This window comes from Poecilia formosa, unplaced genomic scaffold, assembly GCF_000485575.1.
Source record: "Poecilia formosa unplaced genomic scaffold, Poecilia_formosa-5.1.2 Scaffold353, whole genome shotgun sequence".
NCBI lineage: Eukaryota > Metazoa > Chordata > Actinopteri > Cyprinodontiformes > Poeciliidae > Poecilia > Poecilia formosa.
Window position 1 is genome coordinate 256,929 of NW_006800292.1, and position 21,535 is coordinate 278,463.

At 38.1% G+C, this 21,535-nt stretch overlaps 1 protein-coding gene and 1 long non-coding RNA gene across 9 annotated transcripts in view; one reads left to right on the forward strand and one right to left on the reverse strand.

Moving 5' to 3' along the window:
- On the reverse strand, positions 1–21,435 carry traf3ip1 (TNF receptor-associated factor 3 interacting protein 1). Of its 8 annotated transcripts, none has more exons than XM_016662008.1 (17): positions 21,178–21,435; positions 18,600–18,668; positions 17,478–17,639; positions 16,547–16,675; positions 16,051–16,422; positions 15,903–15,953; positions 15,776–15,796; positions 15,546–15,569; positions 15,349–15,424; positions 15,063–15,083; positions 13,133–13,217; positions 12,614–12,700; positions 11,694–11,829; positions 11,580–11,616; positions 11,423–11,499; positions 2,057–2,274; positions 1–1,757 (listed from the first exon to the last, which is right to left on the reverse strand). In XM_016662008.1, the coding sequence occupies exons 1-17, from the start codon at positions 21,298–21,300 to the stop codon at positions 1,592–1,594; spliced, it is 1,854 nt and encodes a 617-aa protein (XP_016517494.1). In that variant the 5' UTR covers positions 21,301–21,435; the 3' UTR covers positions 1–1,591. The 8 variants fall into 8 exon arrangements, with proteins under 8 accessions (XP_016517494.1, XP_007574517.1, XP_016517495.1 ...); XM_007574455.2 differs by having other exon boundaries at positions 15,063–15,086; XM_016662009.1 differs by lacking the exon at positions 15,776–15,796 and having other exon boundaries at positions 15,063–15,086.
- LOC107833266 (uncharacterized) overlaps positions 14,539–21,535 on the forward strand; it is a 17,320-nt gene continuing 10,323 nt past the window's right edge. The window contains exons 1-2 of the long non-coding RNA XR_001658979.1: positions 14,539–14,899; positions 15,158–15,167. This is a non-coding gene — a long non-coding RNA (uncharacterized LOC107833266). The remainder of the gene's footprint in view (positions 14,900–15,157; positions 15,168–21,535) is intronic.

The following is a 21,535-nucleotide window of genomic DNA, read 5'->3' on the forward strand; positions in this document are numbered from 1 at the left end:
TTTACTGCAATGTGATCGTTTATTTCACTCCACTACAAAATTATATAGTCATTTAATCTATGATACAATCTCAACATATACATTATGTACAGTTGAAAGGTAAACTGAGAGAGTGTAACAAACAGTGTACAGTGAATGTAGTAATTATGAGTAATATACAGGTCCCCACGTTATCGGTTTTCCCTCTGAGACGCTCTCTGACTAAAACTCCTGGACGTTTCTGTTTTATTTTGGAAGGACGTCACAAAATGGTGCTATAAAAACAAAGTCTGACCCGTTTGTGTAGTTTGACTGCTGAGTCTTCACCTAATAGCTGTTGTTGCATTGTTGTGTCTATAAAGAGCTTATGTAAATGTAGTGTTTCCTTTTCCCGAGCAGTAACAGAAAATGTGCCTTTAATACAGTCGCATGCTGTACGCTTAAATTTAAAAAGATAAATCAGCACTGTCCATTTGTCCTCGAGCTATATGAATATTAGGCCATGGCATAAATGTATAATTATATAATTAGATGTCAGATTTTTTCAGATAAGTGATCACATCGCCCATTTGGTAAACATGTCAAAATCTTGAAGTTATCTCACACTGAACCTTTTAGAAACATTCAACCAAACCAAATCCAGATTGGGGAAATTTATTCAGAAAAAAAAAAAAATAAGTTATGGAATTATTATTCTCCTGAAGATAATATTTATAATCAATCAAAATGTTCCTCTGTAACTTTTCAGAGTAACTCAAAGTCTCATTCAAAATATTATGCTGATATTGCCTTTTCTTTCAGGACATACATCACAATGCAAGAACACTAATGTAACCATAATGAATCCACATATAGGCTAAAACTAAATATTTTTGTTAACAATATCAAGGACAGCCTAATTGTACAGTTCATACGGCCGTAACAGGAGCAAAATGTAATCCTTCTAGTTTCTTTTTAAATTCATAAATCAGGTCTGTTCTGTGCTCACTGCTACATTCAATGTGTTTCTTTACTTGAAGTGGCAAAACCAGGAAGTTCTGGTGTTCATCCATGACAGAAAGTGGAGTTTCTTTAGCTGCCAAGTTTACAAAAAGCATCTTTTCCCCTTTACTGTTTAAAAAGAGAATAACAAAGTGCAGCAGTGCATCAAAAGTAGACGAGAGAATGAAAATGCTTTCTGAAAACCACGTCGATGGGATCTTAAGGGGTGAGAGGACAGATGATCAGAGACAAAGAAGCTAAAGAACGTGAATTAGGCTAAAACTGTGTCAGTTTAATTAGATTAATAAAGATAAATGCTGAAAATAAAATGAAAGCTGAAAAAGACCAGAAAACCTACTTGCAGTCAATTACTTACTGAAACAACAAAGATATTTTCCTGTATGGAGCTAGCGCTGCTACCATAAACCAATCCATACAAACCTCCAAGTTAGAAGCTGTGCACAGATCCGTGCAACAAAGGCACAATTTAAAACAACCAGGTGGATCCATTTGATTTAATTCTAAAAACCTCAGAAAACAGGATCTGTAGCACACAGTGCAGCTCTTTAATCTATACAGCTCATCTTTAAATGTTTAGAGTGCATTTTTTTTTCTTATCCAGTTTATACACTCAGGTTCTGGAGGAAAAGTTGATCCCAGTTACCATCTTCTGGATCTTCTCATCATTCTTCAGTATATTGGACTTCACAGCACAAATTTTATCCTGCTGGTCCTTAATAAGCTGGTCCAGCTCGACTAGCTCGGCGTTGAGAGGCTCCACGACCCGGTCCGTTATCCTGACGGACGAGAGGAGAACAGTATTTACTGCAATCAGTGGCTCATCTATAATAACCAGCAAACAGGTTACAACAGGTTGTAGAAACTTATCAGTTCTGATCTGACTAGATTAAAGACAAAACCCTAAACATAAACAATGTCTTGGCAGCTGGACATGGAACCATGAAGAAACGAATATATTTGAGCCACGTTTCTTTTGTTAAAATATCCCACCTCCCTCTGCAGGATAAATTAACATGATGTCAAACTGATGTTTTAATAAAAACAAGAAAAGCATGAGTGTCTGCCTCAAGCCAACCTCTGCTCCTGCAGCAAAGCCTGAGCGTGCTCCTTATTCTCCCGCCGCCAGCTTTGCAGCTCAGCCTGCATGGCGTCCACGTCCTCCTGGATGTAGTCCATGATCTTTCCAAGCGGTAAGGAACTCCGACACACCATCTGGATGGAGGAGCGAAGCCGGTCGATCTCCCTCATCACCATTTCCCGATCTTTTTTACGAGCTGTTTCGGACACCAAGTTCTGAAAGTGAGGTTTGATGAGATTTTGAGCATGGAAACGGGGATGATGAACTTACAGTCATAGCAAACACTGTTGGTGTGAATAACAGTATTTTTGGAAGCGCCACACGTTTCGGGTTTGGAAAAAAACTATGGAAAGCGTGCATCATATTCTACCACATCACAATTATGAACTGCTTTGTGTTAGTCTGTCAGGAAATTCATTGAAATATGACAACATTAAAAAGGTTATGAACAATTTTTCAAGGAACTTTTTCCATTAGCTCCTTCTCAGTTTGGGTTGACTGGGCTCTACTTAGAGTTTTCCACTGGTATTGGTTACATGGTACCAGTTCAATCTTCACAGCAGGGTGTCAAACTCATTTTTATTTTGGGCCACATTAAGACCAGTTGTGCCAGAATTTATTGATTAAACCCATAGAACTGTTAAAAAAATGTTAAAAAATTAGTATAAAGCCATCTCTGCATTCAATGAGTATATCTTAAAATTAAAATAAAAATATACTAAACATCTGGATCAGTTGCAAAACATTTTACTGATTTAGCAACTTGTTAATCAAAATCACTGATTTTGTGGAGCTAGTTTAGAAATATTCACAATAATTCTTTTTTACTTACCATATTTATTACAGACTATAATTTGACATCATGGAAGACTCAATACTGCCTCCTGCAGGTGGGATTTAGCATCACTTAAACCCAATGTTTTTGAATAATTTTTTGCAAAAAATGTGCAATAAACTCATAATTATACATTAGGTCAAAAAAGCATGCTAATCCGTTGATTTAACGTGAATTTCTGATTTCTGACTGATGCAATTTGGGAAGTTTAGAGAAAAAAAAAACAGCTTTGATTTGGATTTGGACCACCCAACTACATGACAACCCCACCCACTAGAGCTGCTACTCAGCTGCAATTGGAAACCACACAAATAGAGTAGAATTGAGTTGAGCTGTGCTGCTAAGTGCCAGTGGAAAATGGCAACATCTATCTTTGTAGACAACTGGTAAACCAAGGATTTAGACAAGACTTACAGAAATGTCTTCAATAAGTTAGAATGTGTATTCCCCTCATTACTTCAAACAGAAAACAAAAACAATCATGAATGTTTGATTTTACCATAGCCGACCTGTCGGGTCACACACTTCTTCAGGAAATTTAGTTGCCTTAAGCTGAGAAGTTTTAAAAGACCAATGAAGAAAATGTTTCTCTATGACGTGGCTTAATAACACACAGTAGTTTATGTAGGCAGCTAAAAGAAGAGAGAAAAAAATTCTTGTTCCTTTAGACCAAAACATAAAAGTCTCTTTGCCAGCACAGCCTCTAAAGCCAGAACCAGAACCAGAACCAAAGCATGGTTGGATTTTGTGGCTTTGCGACTTCAAGGTCAAACTTATTAAGGAATTCTACCAAGCTAGCTGTATATATAAAGATCAAACATGCTGTTGGCCAATGGAGTGGACTGGTTGTTGAAGGTTTCCAGTCCATGGTGTGTGGTGTATCCCAATTACACCCAGTTCCTTAATGGTGAGAAGGGGGGGAGGGAACTCCCTTCTCACAGAGCAAACCTGAGGATGTTTGCTCAGCTGGACTTTGGAAGACCTGTAGGTGTGTATGTGATGTGAAAGCAATGCAAAGTTAAAGTCACGCACACACACCTACTTACAAACACCCACTGCAGACCGAGATGAACACACATAACCCCCACCTGCAGTCTTGGTCTTGTTTATGTTAGTAACAGGCTGTGGCAGTGGGGTTATTTTACCACAGTACTGAGTAACAACAGCTACACTTTATGCCTCCTTTCAAGTCCAACCAAGACCCTGAATTGTTTGGCTCCACACCTGTCTCTATTAGAGTGCAGAATTCAGACTGACACAGGGTGTAAACTAAGGTGTCAAAGATGTTGGTTGGGTCATAGCAGGAAATCAGAAATCCTTATCAAGCCATCTCTCCTCCTCCTTAAACCAGACAGCTTCAGTAACTAACCTGAGCAAGCCTCAGCAGACAGGACCACACTGCAGCATCGACATCAAACAACACTGCTGCTTCAGTCTCTTTTAGGAAGCACGTACAGGCTTCCAACGGCCTCACGCTTTCACTGGGACTCATGAGTGTGAGGGCTGCAAAGTCTGAGCCCAGTGGTCCCCCAGCAAGGTGGGTGGCTTTCCACTGGGCGCCGCGAACCCTGCAGCTACACAAACACTCTATGCCTCATTCGGTCTAGCTGTGGTTTTAGGTCTACAGGGCCCCAGACGGGACCCGCGGCTTCAGTCTGTTTGGCGTTTCAACTCCACCCCAAACTCTGAACTCCCCCTCCTCTGAATCTCTGCTGGAAAATAAAAAACTTGGTGTGAAAACATAACCTCTTGATCGTGCTCAGTGCGTCTTGGTAGATGTAAATCACAGCGCCATGTAAGCCTCTGTCGGGGTCTGTGAGACCTGTGCACCCTGAGTTTTTCCTTTTTCTCATCAAGACTAGAGATCAGTACTTGGATGCGGTGACACAAGAGGGAAACATGGTACATTTTAGTGCTTAGGTATGAATTAAAACAAAACAAAAATGGTAAAAATGTCTAAAGTGCCTTACAGTTAACTCAACTTGTGAATGGATAATCTCAAACTGAAATTATTTTTTTGAAAAATTGAACCCCAAACAGTTCATAATGAGATTTTTCTAACAAGGCACCCGTGGCTTTTGGAAGAGAAACAGCCCACAGTATGACAGATCCTCCACTGTACTGGAGATGGGAAATATCATATTGCTGGGAGAAAAAAGATTTGATACAAACTAGGCATATACAAATAAAAATAAACTAACTGATTGTGTTTGCAAACCCCCAAAACTACCTATTCTGAGCAATGTCTGGAGTTATGCTGTTGTGGGCAATTTTTTCTCCTTCTCCAATGACTTCATCAATAAATGCTGCACAATTCTTCACTACTAGACAAATGTAGCGTGGCAATATATTTTATTACACGTTTTCTTTCTTGTAATGTGATTTTTACTGTGACGTTTACAGTAAAGTGCCTCTGTCACCTTAATTGGATGTTATTAAACACTATAAAAATAAATCAGTCAGTAAATTACAGGTAAGTTTTATAGTAGAACAATATCTGTGTTTGTGACATTCTGACTGGATACAATTCAATTTATTTGTATGGAGTCAATTCAGAACATGTCATCTTGAGGCACTTTTTAGCAAAACAATTCAATCAAATCATACATAAGTTCCAATTAATCCTAGTTATCAAATAGTGCAGTCAAGTTGGATTTATTGTTCAAATCAGTAAAAAAAAAAAAAAAGTTTTCAATCTAAGGAAACACCAGCAGATTGACTTTCAAAAATTATTAGTATGGATCAGGATCCATTTTTCTTTTCCTCACTCATCTAGACTAACACATTTTACTAGTGTAAATGACTACTTCTCATGTCTTCCTCATTTTAAACAGTAGCTAAAATGTCTTATGCCACATTTAAACTTCAAGGAAACAGGGCACCAAGGTCAGAAATACAGATCAAGTTAAAAAAAGCAAAGCATGTCTATAAAAAATAATCCGGTTACATTAATTTTATATGAGTTGTTAGTGATGCCAATAAGTGTTGCACCAGTTATCTTGAAACAATTATTTCCCCAACGGAATAAATGTGCCAAAACCAAGCTTGGATTATTCTGGAGCTTTCAGCGTGAGACGACAAAATGAGTTTATTTTAAGCTTTTTTTTTTACCACGTCTTTTCCAGGGGAACTGTATAACACAAGATGTACAATTCAATAGGAAATTCCTCCTGTCATCACATGCCTAATTTGCTTCACGAGGAAATATGTCCTGAAAATGTGATTTATGGACTGCTTTTGGGGATTTTCTGGGAGAAAGAAAAACATTCTACAAAGACTCTTTGACAGGAAAAATGGCTTTCAAGCAGAGAAAAATGTTGACGCTACAGCAACCTTTAGGGTACCATTAGCTGGGAAAACAAAAAAAATTAGAGAAAACGTTCATTTAGAGTAATTTAAACTGCACACAACCATTCATTTATGTTTTCTAATTATTGTCATTTAAAGTGAATTTATTATCACACTTTAGATGATAGGCAATTTTTAAAACGCACCCCGCAGGACAGCATGTGTTCTTAAATAAGAAAGTCAAGGAAGAAAGTATTTGCTGGAAACTTAATGAAATGATGTGTGTGTGGTGACTGCCACCTCAGAGTAACGTTTTGAAATCAACATTACTTTAAAGCAGGTGAACCCTCAAGTAAAATACAGACTGGATGAAGTGGAGAAAAATGAGACTTACACAATCACTGAGTTGCAAGTTTCAGTGCAGAAGGTTCTCAAGCATGTCTGTGTACATGAGAGTGAGAATGTTGGTCAGAGCCAGAGGCAAAACTATAATGTTTGTCAGAAAGTTGATAGAATTTCACTGTGCTAAACTCTATAACCACTGTCGCAAGCGGTTATTTACAACTGTGGTCAATTACACGCAACCTGGATACACTATGGTGATTTTAAGTCACTCTGTAGGAAGTCAGTTTGTTAGTTTTCCGAGCTACTGCTCTCAGATACATTTTTTCTTGACTTTCTTCTCACCACAGGATAAATCGCTACATCAATCTTCACTTTAGGAACTCATATTTGAGCTGGAGATTTTGCTATCAATACTTTTGTTGGGTGGCCATTGGGCTCTGTACTGATGCCTGAGTTTGGCGTTCCCAATGCAGCAGCATCGCTCCTGGGTTCCCTTGGGCATAAAGATGATGACATGTCTCTTGAGTTTAACCCAAGTACAAGGGTGGGAAAACAATGGAAAAGCAATAAAGTTTACAAATGAAGAGCATGTGGCAAAATTAAGTTCGGGCAGTTTAAGATCATCACAGCTGATGAAGGAAGTGCAAACCATGTGTTATAACTTCAGGAGCAAGTAGGAGCATCTTATTTTTGCTGCTAGTGTAATTTTGAGCTAAAGAGTTTTTATCCTGAAGAAAACTAATTTCAAAGGATCTCAGAGTGTTGTTTATGTGCCATGTGTTAATAAAAAAAGCTAACTGGATAATGAAAATAGCTCAGAGCCAGTGAAGTGAGGAAAGGAGCACTGAGGTTACAGGATGTTGTTCTAAGGTCACAGTAGCCCCCTGGGGAGACGATGAAGATCAACCTTTTGACATCTGGGGTGAACAAGGAATCTCTTAACTAATCCCAAACTATGAAGCTCTCAAACGAGAGAAACGATCTAAAGAAACAAAAAGCAAAAAAGAGAAAAACTAAAGAGATTTGAAGTAGGTTTGTCTATAGCAGAAAACAATTCTTCAGCAAGTCAATATCGCCCCTCAAAAATCCAATACCACTGGGTCATTTCCTCATGGTTCCACATAAAAAACCTGGATGTTTATGAAGACACAGAGGTCTGCAGAGAGGGGTATTTATTTTCTTGACAATCCAGTAGAGAGTATCCTGGCCCTTCTCCTCCGTGACTCTCACTCAACAGCCATCCATTTGTATGCCACACCGTTTATTTATACATTGTAGACCTTCATCAAGGCTAATTTGATGGGGTAAAGAACCAGTGGAGAGAGGCAATTAAAAAGAAAAAAAAGAAGAATACAAAAAAATTCCAATGAAAACGCAGCTGTAGCAAAGGGCAAACTGTGTCAAAATAAAAGGAGAACTATCTTGGAATAATATACACGGCTGCTGAGGGGTCGTGATGAGGGTCAACCCATAAATATACTGACTATCCTCCAGCTACCCATACAGTGAAGGAGCAAGAGGAAAATATAACCAGGCAACTGTTTAAACTTAAGGGGTTTTCTAATGACACAAATGGAATAAATAAAATAAAGGCCTACATTTAGTTAGACGTACATATTCTGTAAACATCAGCATTTTAGAAATAAATCAGTTAAATCAAAGAGCAAAGGGGACGCTCAGAGTTTACATTTTTGTGTTTCACTATGATTACAATATAAAAAAGGAAAGGCAGAGGTCCATTAGGCTGACCTCGATGCTTTTTCATGTCAGGAAGGAAGTCATTATAGTTCTTTATACAGCTGACGAAGCAAGGCCAGCAGTGGCTGAGGGATGGCCTAAACAACCGGCTCCTATAAATGGACGTACCTGCAGCAAGCTGGACCTTCAGACCAGGCACAACACTGTGAAACCAAGGCCTGAAGGCCCTAAAAATTGAGGAAATTAGGATAATCTCCAGAAAGCTGTGCTCATGTTACTCAAAGAGCTGCTTTGTCTGTATGAGTTTGAACTTACAATTGAGGTCGTGAGCTGCACATAAACAACATTTAACACACAACTTTTCAATCCTGAGTCCATAAATTTCCGATGAGCAGTTTCAGTTTACCGCTGGCTAAGCTTCGCTGGCTTCAGCTGCGAGTTACGAGTGATGCTGTCTGAGGTCGCTGTTAGGAAGAAATAGATCAGCGGCCTTTCTGCATGAGTGACAGCTCAAAACACTTCATCCATCACAGCCAGGGTGGTCAGCTAGGATGGGATGCAGGGCATCATGCTCCAGTGAAGGGGACCACCCAACTCAGACAGCATACACCGCCTCACACCGCGGAGCTCAGACCAAACTGTAAGCTTCAAACGCTTTTAAACTCCAAATATTGATGAAAGAGCACTTTCTCTGGCGTACAGAGGGGAATCTAAACAGTGCTAGCAATAGGACAATAGGCCTTCATTAATATAAACAAAAGAAATCTTATTTCTTCTGTGTTAGCAATTCATTTATTTATTTATTATTTAACAAAATCTTACGCCACAATTACTGGAACCAAAAAAAAACGAAAGTTTTTTTTTTAATTATATTTTTTTAAATTACATTTCATATTTATATTAAATATTTCAAAAATCACTACAGACTACATTAATTTGGCTGTTTAAAAATGGAAAAACATGACCAGTCATGGTGTGAAAACTGAAGGAGCCCAATGAACTTTCTTATCAAGGTAATTCTTGCTGTTGCTGGTACTATGCCAGCAGATAGTCACAAATAACTGTTTAACCACCTAAAGTCACCATAATATATAAAATATCTGTCATGTTTTCTCTCGTGCTGTTGCTACGTTACCGTCTGCCACTTTTTTCTGCTAGTTTTCCCTAATATTGGTTGTTTTATTTTTGCTATATGTCCTTCTGTTAGTGGTTATTGATACGCTTAGCTAATTTTTTATTGTGTGAAAGTTTATTTTTCAATTTATTGTCCAGGAAAATTTGCTGTGGTGTGACTTTTTTGTGGCTCTAATAAATTTCATACACCTGTGCCAGGTTGTCTGTGATTACCTGCACCGTTGTTGTGCTCACTTAGATTCTGACAAAGACACAGATGGAGTTGAATCACTAATCTTCACGCTTTGCACAAAGTGGCTGAAGCTCAATTACGTCTTGTTTGCATCGACTTCATATATTTCTGTTACTCCATAAAGAGCAGAATGACAGAAAGATATAATCTTCTGTCCAATAACCACTGGAAAACTAAAATTTAGGATGTTTATTCTATATTTCTGGTTTCCATCACTTTCACACTGTCAAGAAAGGAAAATCATTGGTTGTGAGATTAAATCTGTACTTTGTGGTCACTAAGAGTGATGGGCGCAGCGACCACAAATCTATTTCTCTTGTAACTTACAATGAATATCAAGCAGTGTCAGAAATGTTCCGGGAAAATGTCTTGCGGTGTTACAGCTGCTGCATTGTTCCCTTTTGAGCAGCCCTGACTGCTTCCACAGCTGGCTACGTCCCCTCTCAGCCTTGCAGTTTCAGAGCAAAAAGTCACTCTTAATAAATGTAGAAATAGTTTTTTTTTTATGTAAACCTTTTAAAAACCTTGTAAAAAAAAAAAAATCTATGTTTGTAATGGAAAAATCAGCATAGGATTTCCACAATTTTCCATAAATACAGACATTCTTAGGAAGGAAAGATGTTAACCTCTTTTTCCGAAAGTTTAATATTTATTTTTGAAACCTAAAAAATAGAAATAAGATGGTGACTTATGATATAAAAATAACATAAAAATATTTTTATATTATTTTCTTTTTGATTGCATTTATTTTCATCCCAATATGGTGATATTGCTGCTCAAGACTATCATACAGGGAGAATCTATAAATACCACGTGACACAGATCACTGGTCTGGACAAGAGCCTTTATACATATCAGCCATCTGCGTGGGAACAATATCAGGAAGAGGCGTTTTCACTCTAACATAAACGTGGAGTTTGATCAACGCTGTTGGAGCTTTGGGTTTGGATCACATGAGTCTAAGATCAAGCTTTTTAACAAAACTTAAGTAGAAACGCACCATTTAGCAGGGTAGAGGATCTATGATGCTGTGGGCATGGTTCAGCAGATTGGAAATTAAAATGAATTAACACAGAAATGTTTCACCGGAACAAAACCGTTGAGTTGAGCTAAAGAAATAAGGAAGAACATGGGATCTAGAGAGATTATGTAACAAGAAATATTCAAAGATCTGACTTTGTTATTTCATGTGTGATTTCCTTCCTTATTGATATATGTAACAAAATTAAAGTTTGAATTTTCCAGCTGTTTCACTGTGAGACTATCCTGTTGCATTACATTTAGTTGAAGGCTTTCTATGCATCTTTACTAGGTCTGTAAATAAAGACTAAATTTAGCTACATGGACTTAGAATCCATTAGGATTTAAAAAAGAAAAAAAAACAAACAAAAAAAACAAAAAAACAAATGCTCTAAAATCTTTCTCCCACATGCTTTACGATGCTTCCTAATTGAGCAGAGAACCTTGCTAAGCTGAACAATTTCAAATAACAGAAATGTTCCAAACAACTCATTTTTGCTCCAGACATCTAGATGTGTGGATCAATAGTGTGTGTGGTCTGCAAGGGGCCATGGCTGCTTGCATGGTTATTAGCCCTTCACCTTCACTGAAAGGGAACATTTTTGTGGTTTAGAGGCACCGCAATTACACCTCCACCTCCTCACTCCATTTGTTTACATCTTTTTTTTTTATAAAAGCCAGTGTTGCACCAGGGCCTGTGGTTAAAATAGGGTTCCCAGAAAGAAAAGGCTCACAGGACTGGTCCAGACAGAACTTGGCTAATACTGCCCTCTAGTGGACATCTGGAAAATTAAATGTTTGAATTACAAACCTGTTCTTTAGACTTTGACGAGGACAGAGTCAGCTCGTAGTCCTTCTTTGTTTCAAGGATCTTTTTCACGAGTCCACCTGCATTAGAGGACAAAATTCAGCTTCGAAAAGCAAAAAGTTTGTAATTCTTCAAGAGCTGAAGAAGTTAAAACATTCACCGTGTTTTTCATCAGCGTCGAGTTCATGTGCAGCTTCCTGTCATAAACAAATATTGCTGATCATTTCTGGACTTTAACTTCACAATCATAACCATGAATGATCATGTCACCCACTCTCTCTGTTTTAGGAGAATCTGGATGTGGGGTGACGGCCTCCATCACCAGGAACTGTTCGTCTTCGTCCTCCTCATCGTCTGACGTTCTCTTCCCGTCCAGTATAATGGGAGCTGTGGGCTTGGCACTCGACAGCCTTAAAAACAGGAGTCGTACTGAGAACTGGCATTGAAGAAGCATTTTTAATCAGTGCAGTGAGTTCAGTTTAAATTGTTTTGCTAAGAAGTTTTCAAACTGGACAAAAGTCAGGGACAGTACAGGCCCAAGTCGAACAAACCTTGCATTGATACGCCTTGTACTTCTCAACATTTCTTATGTGACAACCACAAACTTTCATGTGTTTTATTGGGATTGAATCAACAGACAAAGCAAAAGTAGTGGATAAATGTAAATTGTCTTTTTTTTCCCCCACAAGTAAGCGTCCAGAAAACGACAAAACCTCTGAGACGCCAAGTTCCTTTAAAAAACCCCACATGTTTAGTTGCCTTCGATTAGTTACAACTGAAACACTGATCAACATATCTGATGTGTGTTTGATTGATGATTCTGATAATGACATTTGACAGCATGTAATGTTTGTTACTTGTTTCATAATTGATGATGGTATACTGTAATGTTTTTATGATGTAAAGCACTTTGAACTGCCTTATTGATGAAATGTACTATATAAATAAGATTGACTTAATTGTCAGAATAATCAATTACAAAAATAATAATTAGTTGCAGCCCTGCTTTCTAGTGACTGATACAGCTAGAAAAATACTACAAATGAGTTGCAGGTGTATGTTCAGCAGAACATTTTTTTTTTTTTTTTAAGTGTTGGAAGTTTTTTTGAATGTGAAAAAGATTCAAGGGGTGTGCATACTTTTACAAGGCACCATAACGGGACAAACATTCGGTAATTGGAACGATGAGGTCACCTCTCAGCTGGGGTCACCTCAGCGTTGCTCTCTTGTCTCCTGACTCGAGGAGGTGCTGGGCGGGCGCTGCTTGGCCGAGCCACTTGCCTGCAGGATGAAAACCGCAAACAAAGTATTTCAAAAACACCAACAGCAGGTTTTCCTTTTTATGAGCTGTTATTTTCACAGCTTATTTTGAGCACAACAACACGGAAACGTGTGTGAGATCTGCCAGATGTCAGAAGAATCCAAACGTCAGGAGGATGACGGCTCTGCCCGCCAACACTCAGAATATTAATAACAGCTGCGGTTTTACAGCAGCTTAACAGGCCAATCATGATTAGTCAGCCAAAGGGAGAGGATTTCCAAAGTTTTCAACCTGTAAAGTAAGAACTGGGACAACAATCTGGATATAAACGTTTTATAGTCATATCAATGTAACAGTAAGACGAATGACTACATTTAGACTTTGGAGCATAAAGGATAACGCAAAGTCCAGCAGTTATTGTTGCAGATCCAGTAAATATTGACTGTACACACCTAGCAGCCTTGTCTGGCACAGAGGATCCTTCAGAGTCTCCGTTCTCCTGAGGGACGGCTTTCTGGGCTAACTGGACGTCTCCGTCTGTGAGTGGACAAGGAAAAAAAGGGATTCAATTTGGACAGAAAAGTGAGATCAAACCCTTGATTAGCATCCTTAAAACCACAACTCTAACAAAGTCTTACTAATGTAATGATGCCATTTAATTCCTTCTAAAACCTCTGCAAATTTTTATTCTTTTAAAAGTAAATTAATATCTGAAAATGCATGACCCTGTAGACCACCAGGGGTCTACAGGAGTTGAACTGTTGATTCACTGCTGGATTTCTACATTTGCTCACCTAAAAAAAAAAAAAACAGGAAAAACTTGTAGAGAGGTTACAGCAAAAAAAAAAAAAACACAGACTTAAACCTGGTGGAGAAATTTTTGAGGAGTTGGCTATTTTCTCTGCACAGAAGCTTTACACATCTTTCAGGTTTTTATTATTGAGTTTTTCCATGTATAAACACGAAAAAAGCAACAACCCTCCCAACAGCATTAAGATAATCAATAAGCTCTTATATTTAATAAAGAGCTTAAATAAATAAAATTTTCACACGTTGTAATTTTTGACTATTGCTTCACTCAACAGCGAAATTAAAACCACAATAAACATGAGGGCGTGTTCCGCATATTACATTTTTGCCACTGTATCAACAGACTCAACGTACTCAAAGTGGGAGGAAAATATTTATCTGACCACACCCACCAACTCTCATTCAGGTTAATCAAAGTGAAAAAAGGGCCAAATATAAGACAAGATCAAATATAGTGATAGTTTAGTGTATTCTTTAAATCTCTGCCTACATTCCACATTATGAATACAAAATATTGAAACACAACACCAGAGTTCATGAGATTCATGCACCTTTAACAGGTTAAACTACTTTTCACTGCAGACTGTCTGGTTTCTGTTTGCTTTGTAAACTCTATTACCCCCCGTTCTACTGCACACCCAGCCCAGTCTGAGTTTGGATATGTACGTTTGGACCAGTAAACGCCCAGGCAGCGAGACTTTGTGTTCAACACTTTGCGTTACAAATAAAACCTGACTGACTTGCTCAGAAAAGAAAAGGCAGTAATTATCATAGCTGCTAGGATTTCCTTGAAGATGAGGAGATATCAGTAAATTTGGCCTCTTCGGTTTACTGAACAGGAGAGATGCGAGTCGGCGTAATCTGGCAGAACTAATTATAACCCTGGAGGGTTTTTCACCTTTTGTCACATTTCACCCAAAACTTCAGAGCATTATATTGGAATTTTATGTGATTTAAAACAGCAAAATAGATCATAAATGTGAAGTAGAAGGAAAAAAAATGTTTTTTTAATTTATTTATTGTTTTAGATTTTATATTTAAAAAAAATCTGAAAATTGTGGTTGCATTTATATTTAGCCCCTTTCACTAAGGTATTCTGAAAAAAACACATCAGTGCAATCATATATCTTCATAAGTTATATAATTAGTAAATAAACACATTTGTTCAGTAAAGGTTTTAGAGGTTTACCAAAAAATATTAAACAGCATCATGAAGACCAGAGAAATCAGCAAACACTGTGGATAAATGAAATAGTTTAGATCAAACCATGTTCATCCACATTGCTGCTGTAATTTCATTGAAAACTGACTCTAAGTATTAACTTAGTGGGGCTAAATAAAAAAGCATTCCATATTTTTGAAGGTTGTATGTACTTTTCCTTCAGCTTCCCAATTATGAGCCAAAATGTGTTGGTTCATCTAAAAAAAAAAAAAAAAATTTCACAGATTCAACAGGTATGGTCACTTTTATGNGGAAACCAATTCCAATTAAGTTAATCAGGTAATTCACAGACACAGAACATTATTCTTTAGTGATGAGAAGGAGGTCCATGTTAACGAGGAAACGCTTACCTCCTTCACTGTCAGACTCATCTGCTGCAAGGAACAAATGAAAAGTCATGACATACCAAAGCATCTCTTTTAGTATGGAACAAAGACATAATTAGCATAATGGGGGTCTTCAAATCATTCATAGAAAAACATATTTGCAGAATCCCTTTATTCATTTCCATTCAATTACATTAAGTATTATGGATTCTTCCAACAGATGAGCAACCCAATGTAACTCTATAAGCTGCATGTGCGTATCCATTGGATGCTTTGCTTTCCATTGGAATAAAGCTTTCAAAGCCTTTACCATTGGTTCCAACTTTGGGTTTCTGCCTCTGGCCTTTGGCAGACGAGGGCCGGGGTATCCTAGCTGGACTATTTGACTGTAAAACAAGGAAAAAAAAGAAAATATGTTTTTTTTTATAGAATTCTGATAAAGCATGATATGTGACTTCTTTTCTAAATTACTCCACTCTACATCTACAAGCATCTTTATGTTCCTACCTGGTTTTCTGCTACATCTGTGGGCTGAAGAAAGAGCACAGCAACATGGCTTTAGTTGAATCATCCACACAAAACCATCATGTTAATATGTTAAAATGAAAGCTGCTACAGCACTGAGCACAAACGCCAAAAAAAACTAATATAATAGCACATTAAAAAAAAATTAGCTAAAAAAAAAAACTATCCAAAAGCCGTGCAACAAACACATTCATGGCTGCAAACTTTGTTACCTCTTCAACTGGTTTGGGATCCTTAAAAAAAGAAGGGATGAGAGGTTTATCACCTTTTTGAATTAAGTTGAATAATTTTTCCAAAACATGAAAAATGAGCAATCTACCATAAAAGGAGAGAACTTACTGCTGGCACAGTTTTGGCTGCTTTCTGCGGAGGTTTCTCTGGCGCTCTGGCCTGATGGTAAACACACACACACACACACACACACACACACATGAGCTACTGAATTTATTTGCTTAACTAAAAATTTGCTTAAGTTTGGCTACCAAACCTTGTCATTTTCTCTTTCCCCACTTGTGTTTTTTTCATTGCAGTCCTTGCTTCGATCTCCTTCCTTCTCTCTGTCTTTGTCTCTTCGTTTGTCTTGGCCTCTATCTCTGTGAGAATCCCTCTCCCTGGTCTTTTGCTTGTCTCTGTCTCGATCTCTGTCCCTGTCTTTCTCCTTGTCTCTGACCCGTCCTTTGTCTCGCTCTCGTTCTTGCTCTCGGCTCTCGTCTTGGTGGTCCTTCTCACTGCGGTGATGCCTCTCTGTGCGCTCATGGTCACGGTGGTCCTCTTTGTCTCTCTGCCGGCTTTCTTGCTCTTTGCCCTGGTTCGAGTCCTTATGCTCCCGGCTGCCACTCCGCTCTATCTTTTTCTTTTCCTGAAAATTGAAGGGATCAGAAAACAACATTAAATGCGCTTCAGATAAATTATTAGAATATCTGGGTAAGATGGTAAGCACTGAATACATTTTTAAAAAATATTTTAACAGGCAGGGGACTCACTTCCTTATCCGGCTGCCGTTCCCTTCCATCCCTGTTTTCCTTGCCCTGAGACCTGGAGGTGCTCCCTTTGCTCTTTAAGTCCACTTTTTCTCCTGCAAGAACTCGCCTCACTGCTTCATCACTGGATAACTGGGAAGCAAAAAGGAACTCGCTAAAGAAGGTGTTCAGGAAAAACCGGTTAATGAGGGAGAATAATTCCTAACATTGTTGGTTGTTCATCCACATATTTCTGCAGCACATTTAAAAATTAAATCAGAGACCAAAAGATTTTTAGAAATATTGCCACAAAATGTAATAGTTTTACTTTTTAACTCAAAACAGATTAATTGACAAACTGAAAAATAGTAAAACTTTCTGATTTTGTGGTAAATGACAGTAAATCTTACTGGGAAGACTGGGATCCAAACTTCTATTGAATAGCTACATGATTCTTCAAGCTCAGAATAATACAACATGTCTTATGTATTTATGCTCATTTCTGTGTGTTTGTTTTTAGTGTGTGTTTAATAATCTCAGCGTTTAGCATTGAACTCGACCTCAAGAGGCTAAAAACTAACAAAGCATGCTAGATACCTGAATGTTTATGATTTATTAGTTGTTTATTTGTTTCAAATTTCCCTCATCTTTCTTGTAGTTTCTCTTTGCAGGTTTTATTGATTATTGCGTAAAGAATTCTTGGTGTTTTAGAAACACCAAGAATTGTTTACATCCACATTAAAGATCAGCTATCCCCGGGGCGTCAGCTCTTCTGTTTAACACCATCTCCAGGGTTCAATTAGGTTATTTTACCGTTCTCCCTCAGGCAGCTGGACTGTTTTCTCAAACAGTGAAAAATAAAACCCACATTTTTTAAATTGTTGTTCAATAACGATGCCCAGCTCATTAGTAGACGAACAATGACACTGAACAAATTTTTCCCAGAAAGACGTACCTTATTGAGGCAGCACTTTGCGATGGCCTGAAGCAACTCGTTGGTTTTCTCTGGCTCATGACCAGCAACGATTCGTGCCGGTTTTGCTGCCAGAGGTTCACCAGACACCAACATCACAACATCTACTGCTTTCTGAAGATAGGCCATTTTAGAGTCCTTATCCTACAACAAAACAAAACATGACCAAAAAAAATGATTAAAGTAGAAAGCTTATTAGGTTATTATTATTGCACCTGTTCAGCAACATGAATGAGTTGCTTATTATTATCAGGCTTCCCAAAGCTTGAAAAACTGATCTAATTTCCAATCAAAATGTTTCTATGGATAAAAAAAATATTTTAATAAGATGCCAAAAACCGATCAGCTGTATGGAGCAGAGCTTAACAGCACTCCCCCTCCCCAACCTGTTGTTTTAATTGCAGGTCACAGTTTTCCTATGCTTATCTACTTTATATCACTGCCTTCAATAATGCTTTAAGGTAACAATAAGTACATATTAGACACATTGTTATAACTGTATTATTGTCTTGTTTGTTAAATGAAGATATTTAGGTCACGTTATACTTATTCTGATTTAAAAAATGTTGTGACCATCAACTGGATTGACCCAAAATGTAAATGTTTGGTTGTAAAACTAGCTCCATTTCTGACTAACCTAAAAAACAGTACTTAGAATAAATATGCATGAAGAATTATTAAAGACTTTGAATATAAAAAAATAAAGAATAGCATTTTAATAAATTGCTCAATAAATTTGATTCCTGGTAAAGTTTAGAACAACTAACACAACAGCATTAATTTAAGGTAAGGTGAGAAGCTGGTGCAGCCTCTACGCATCCTTTCCTAATCGAGGATCAACTTGCAAATGGCAGACCTGAGTTCTGACACCTCGATAAACACTCTGCGCTTCACTGCCAGCCTTCTCACTCGTGTTTGGTTACTCAACACTCAGACAGATCGGTGAAACAGCAGGGGAATCTCAAACGTCCAAGCTTGCTCATCAAAACATTAAGTTAGCACATAAACTGGCTCAAACTACATGATAAAACCAAATACTATATCAGAAGTAGCTGAAAAACAGCCAAGAACAACCAGCTTACCTTGACACTATAACCAGCTTACCTTGACACTATCTGACTTCATCTCATTTTCTTCATACAGGCCTTTCATAAAACCAGTGGTCCTGATAACCTGGAAGTTGGAAGAACAAAAAAGCTCAGATCATTTTATAACTGACAACATTTAGAGACTTTTATCTAAAACATCTTTTTGTCCATCAATCAACGTGTTCAGAAGAGAGACAATGATTAAGTCGGTAAAAGGATGCTGAGGTTGGAGCTCAGGGGAGGGGGCCGAGAGGAAGACCAAAAATGAGATTTATGGATGTGGTGAAACATAATAGTCACTTGATGTGAGGGTGGAGAACGCAGAAGATAGGACTAAATGGAGACTAATGATTCACTGTAGCAACCCGAAAGGGAATTAGAATCAACTGTTTTTTGGTCCCAAACACGTTTCTCAACATTGACCTTTTCATTTGTAGCAGTGAAAGCAACCTGACCATGTTCTGTCACAAAAAGGTTCAGAAACAGGCATAAAACATTTCAGTTGAATAACTGTTAAATTAGGGAAAATGATATAGAGCTACTAAAGCACCATGGAGACACAGGCTAACTGATGGAGTTCTTCTATTGCACTTGGGACAAAAGAAAACAAATCTAAAGCACTTTGACCGAAGTAGCCAGTATCTCACAAGTGAATGAAGAAGAACAAATTCTTCCTATAGTGAATGGTTGCTAAAGTATTAGATTTGAGAGAGAATAATAATTAAAATAAAAATGCAGTGTAAGAAAAATCATGCCTCTAAAATGGAAACGGGTTCAGGATATCCTGCCAATCAAAGTAAATGAGGCACATACAGGAATGCTAACCTTAATCTAATATGCATGAACTTACAGTGAAATATAACACTATGTTACAGGTGAGGATTGAGAGGAATATCTCACCTCAATAATGCAACTGACTTGGTTTATGTATGACACATCATGTTAAAGAGGACTGTTCTTAACTTATAAGTACAGTCTGAATTTAAACATTTAAGTTGAGACGATATATGTCATGATACACTCTCCATTCTGTATAAACAATACTAAAAACATCTGTCACTTTGAGCCAAAAAGTAAAGTTAGTTTTAAGGTGTACGGTCTAAAAGATACTAAAATCTTATGGCGGTTGTTAACTGATTCTGGTCTTTAATTTACGAAATAATTGCCAAGCAGCTGTAGTCACTAAGCATCTTGGAATGGACAATGATAATAGAAGTGTGGAAATTAAAAATGCCGTTGGGAAATGGCAATGTATTTATCAATGCTTGCCTTGTTTTATAACCTATCCCTGTCTGCTGTCCTTGGTCATTGTGATGTCGTTTGTTCACCAACATTCCCTCCCAATCTTATTCAATTTTAAAAAATCTTTATTCATCCCAAAGGGAAGCTAAATATTATTACTCATCTCATCAAAGCAGCTTTAAAGAGTCATTGTAGAAGGTGAGGCTGTGGGCAGGACGGATCTGCTGTAGAAGTCAGACTCACAACGAATGTAAAGAGGCCTCTGACTGAAAGCTGTGACTGTCATAACTGTCATGACATTTCTTTCAATTTGTACATTTTTAAATGTACAGTTGAATGACAATAAAATCTGTCTATGTCTAATAGTCTAACAGCTCAATTTCCAGGCAGCAGGGACAATATTCCAAAGTAAAATGTCCTGGATGACACCATCAGTTGTTGGCAAGCACTGCTTGTTCATTTGCTTCTGCAACTCCCTTTTAAATCTCTGTCTGGTTGTATGGTTAGAAATCTGGGCAGAAATGCTCTTGTTGGGGGTACTATGCTTGCCTGTTATGATCAATGGAAGAGGTGATTTCAACTTCCTCCTTCTCTGTCTGCTCTTTAGTTCCATCTTGCATCAATTAAGTTTCTTTTTCAACTAAGGGGTCATACTCCAGGACAGGTGTTATTTAAGCTTTTGAGGTGCTAATCAGTTACCTTTTTGCCATGGTTACGCATCATAACAACTGTCCCGAAAGTTAAAAAAAAAAAAAGTAAGAACAAAAAGTACTTTTACTTGACTTTCTTAAGTCAAATCTTCTATTGCAACGTTTCATGCGGTTCAGGCAGCTCAACGTAAATCTGCATTACCCAACAGACCAGCTGTAATAAGCTGCTGAGCATCAGGGTTGCCACCGTGACATGGGTAAACAGCCCAGACTAATTTAGCTGACTTATTACTGAGACTGCCATACTCAGTGTTAGAGTAGCAGTTATCCATCTGCGGACTAAGTAGTTTATCCTTGCCAGGGTTCAAGTTGTGCCTATAGCAACTGGGTAACGTCGCTAAACGGAGAGCTAAAGCAACACACAGATGACTCCACGGGGAACTTAACAGTTAAATGCTTCCAAATAAACGTTAGCAACTGTTTGGTGAGAGACTGCAATGTCTTACTTGCTCTTCGTGCTACAATTGATACCTACCAGAGCGCTATCGTTGTTTAATGCAGGCTAACTGTTACGTTCAAGTTAATATTAGCCGCCGTAACTGTTTCTCTGTGAATTCGGATAAGACCAGTTAGCTAAAGACGCAGTGGTCGCTTCAAATATGACCAGCAACTGTGAAAATGTCTTCACCGTTAGAGGCTCACCTCGCTGAAGATGTCGTGAAGGTACCGAAACGGCGGCCTGCTCAGCAGTTTTTCCGTCAGCGGGGGTTTCTTTATCACTTTTCCCAGCGTGTCCTGAGTCTTTTTCGCCACCGCCGCGTTCATGGCAGCGGTGGAAAGCGTACTTCCAGCAACGAAATTGAAGCAAAAACTAATCCGGACAAAAATACTTGGCGGCGGCGACTCCTTGGCCCGGTTGCTATGTCAATACACAGAAATCCCACAGTGCATCGCTACTATGAAAAGTGCGCATGCGTAAAGAGCTTACCCTCGCAATGTATTCTATCTCTATGGCAACAGCTAACAGCTAGCTAACTAGGTTTTAGTGATGACCAAAATG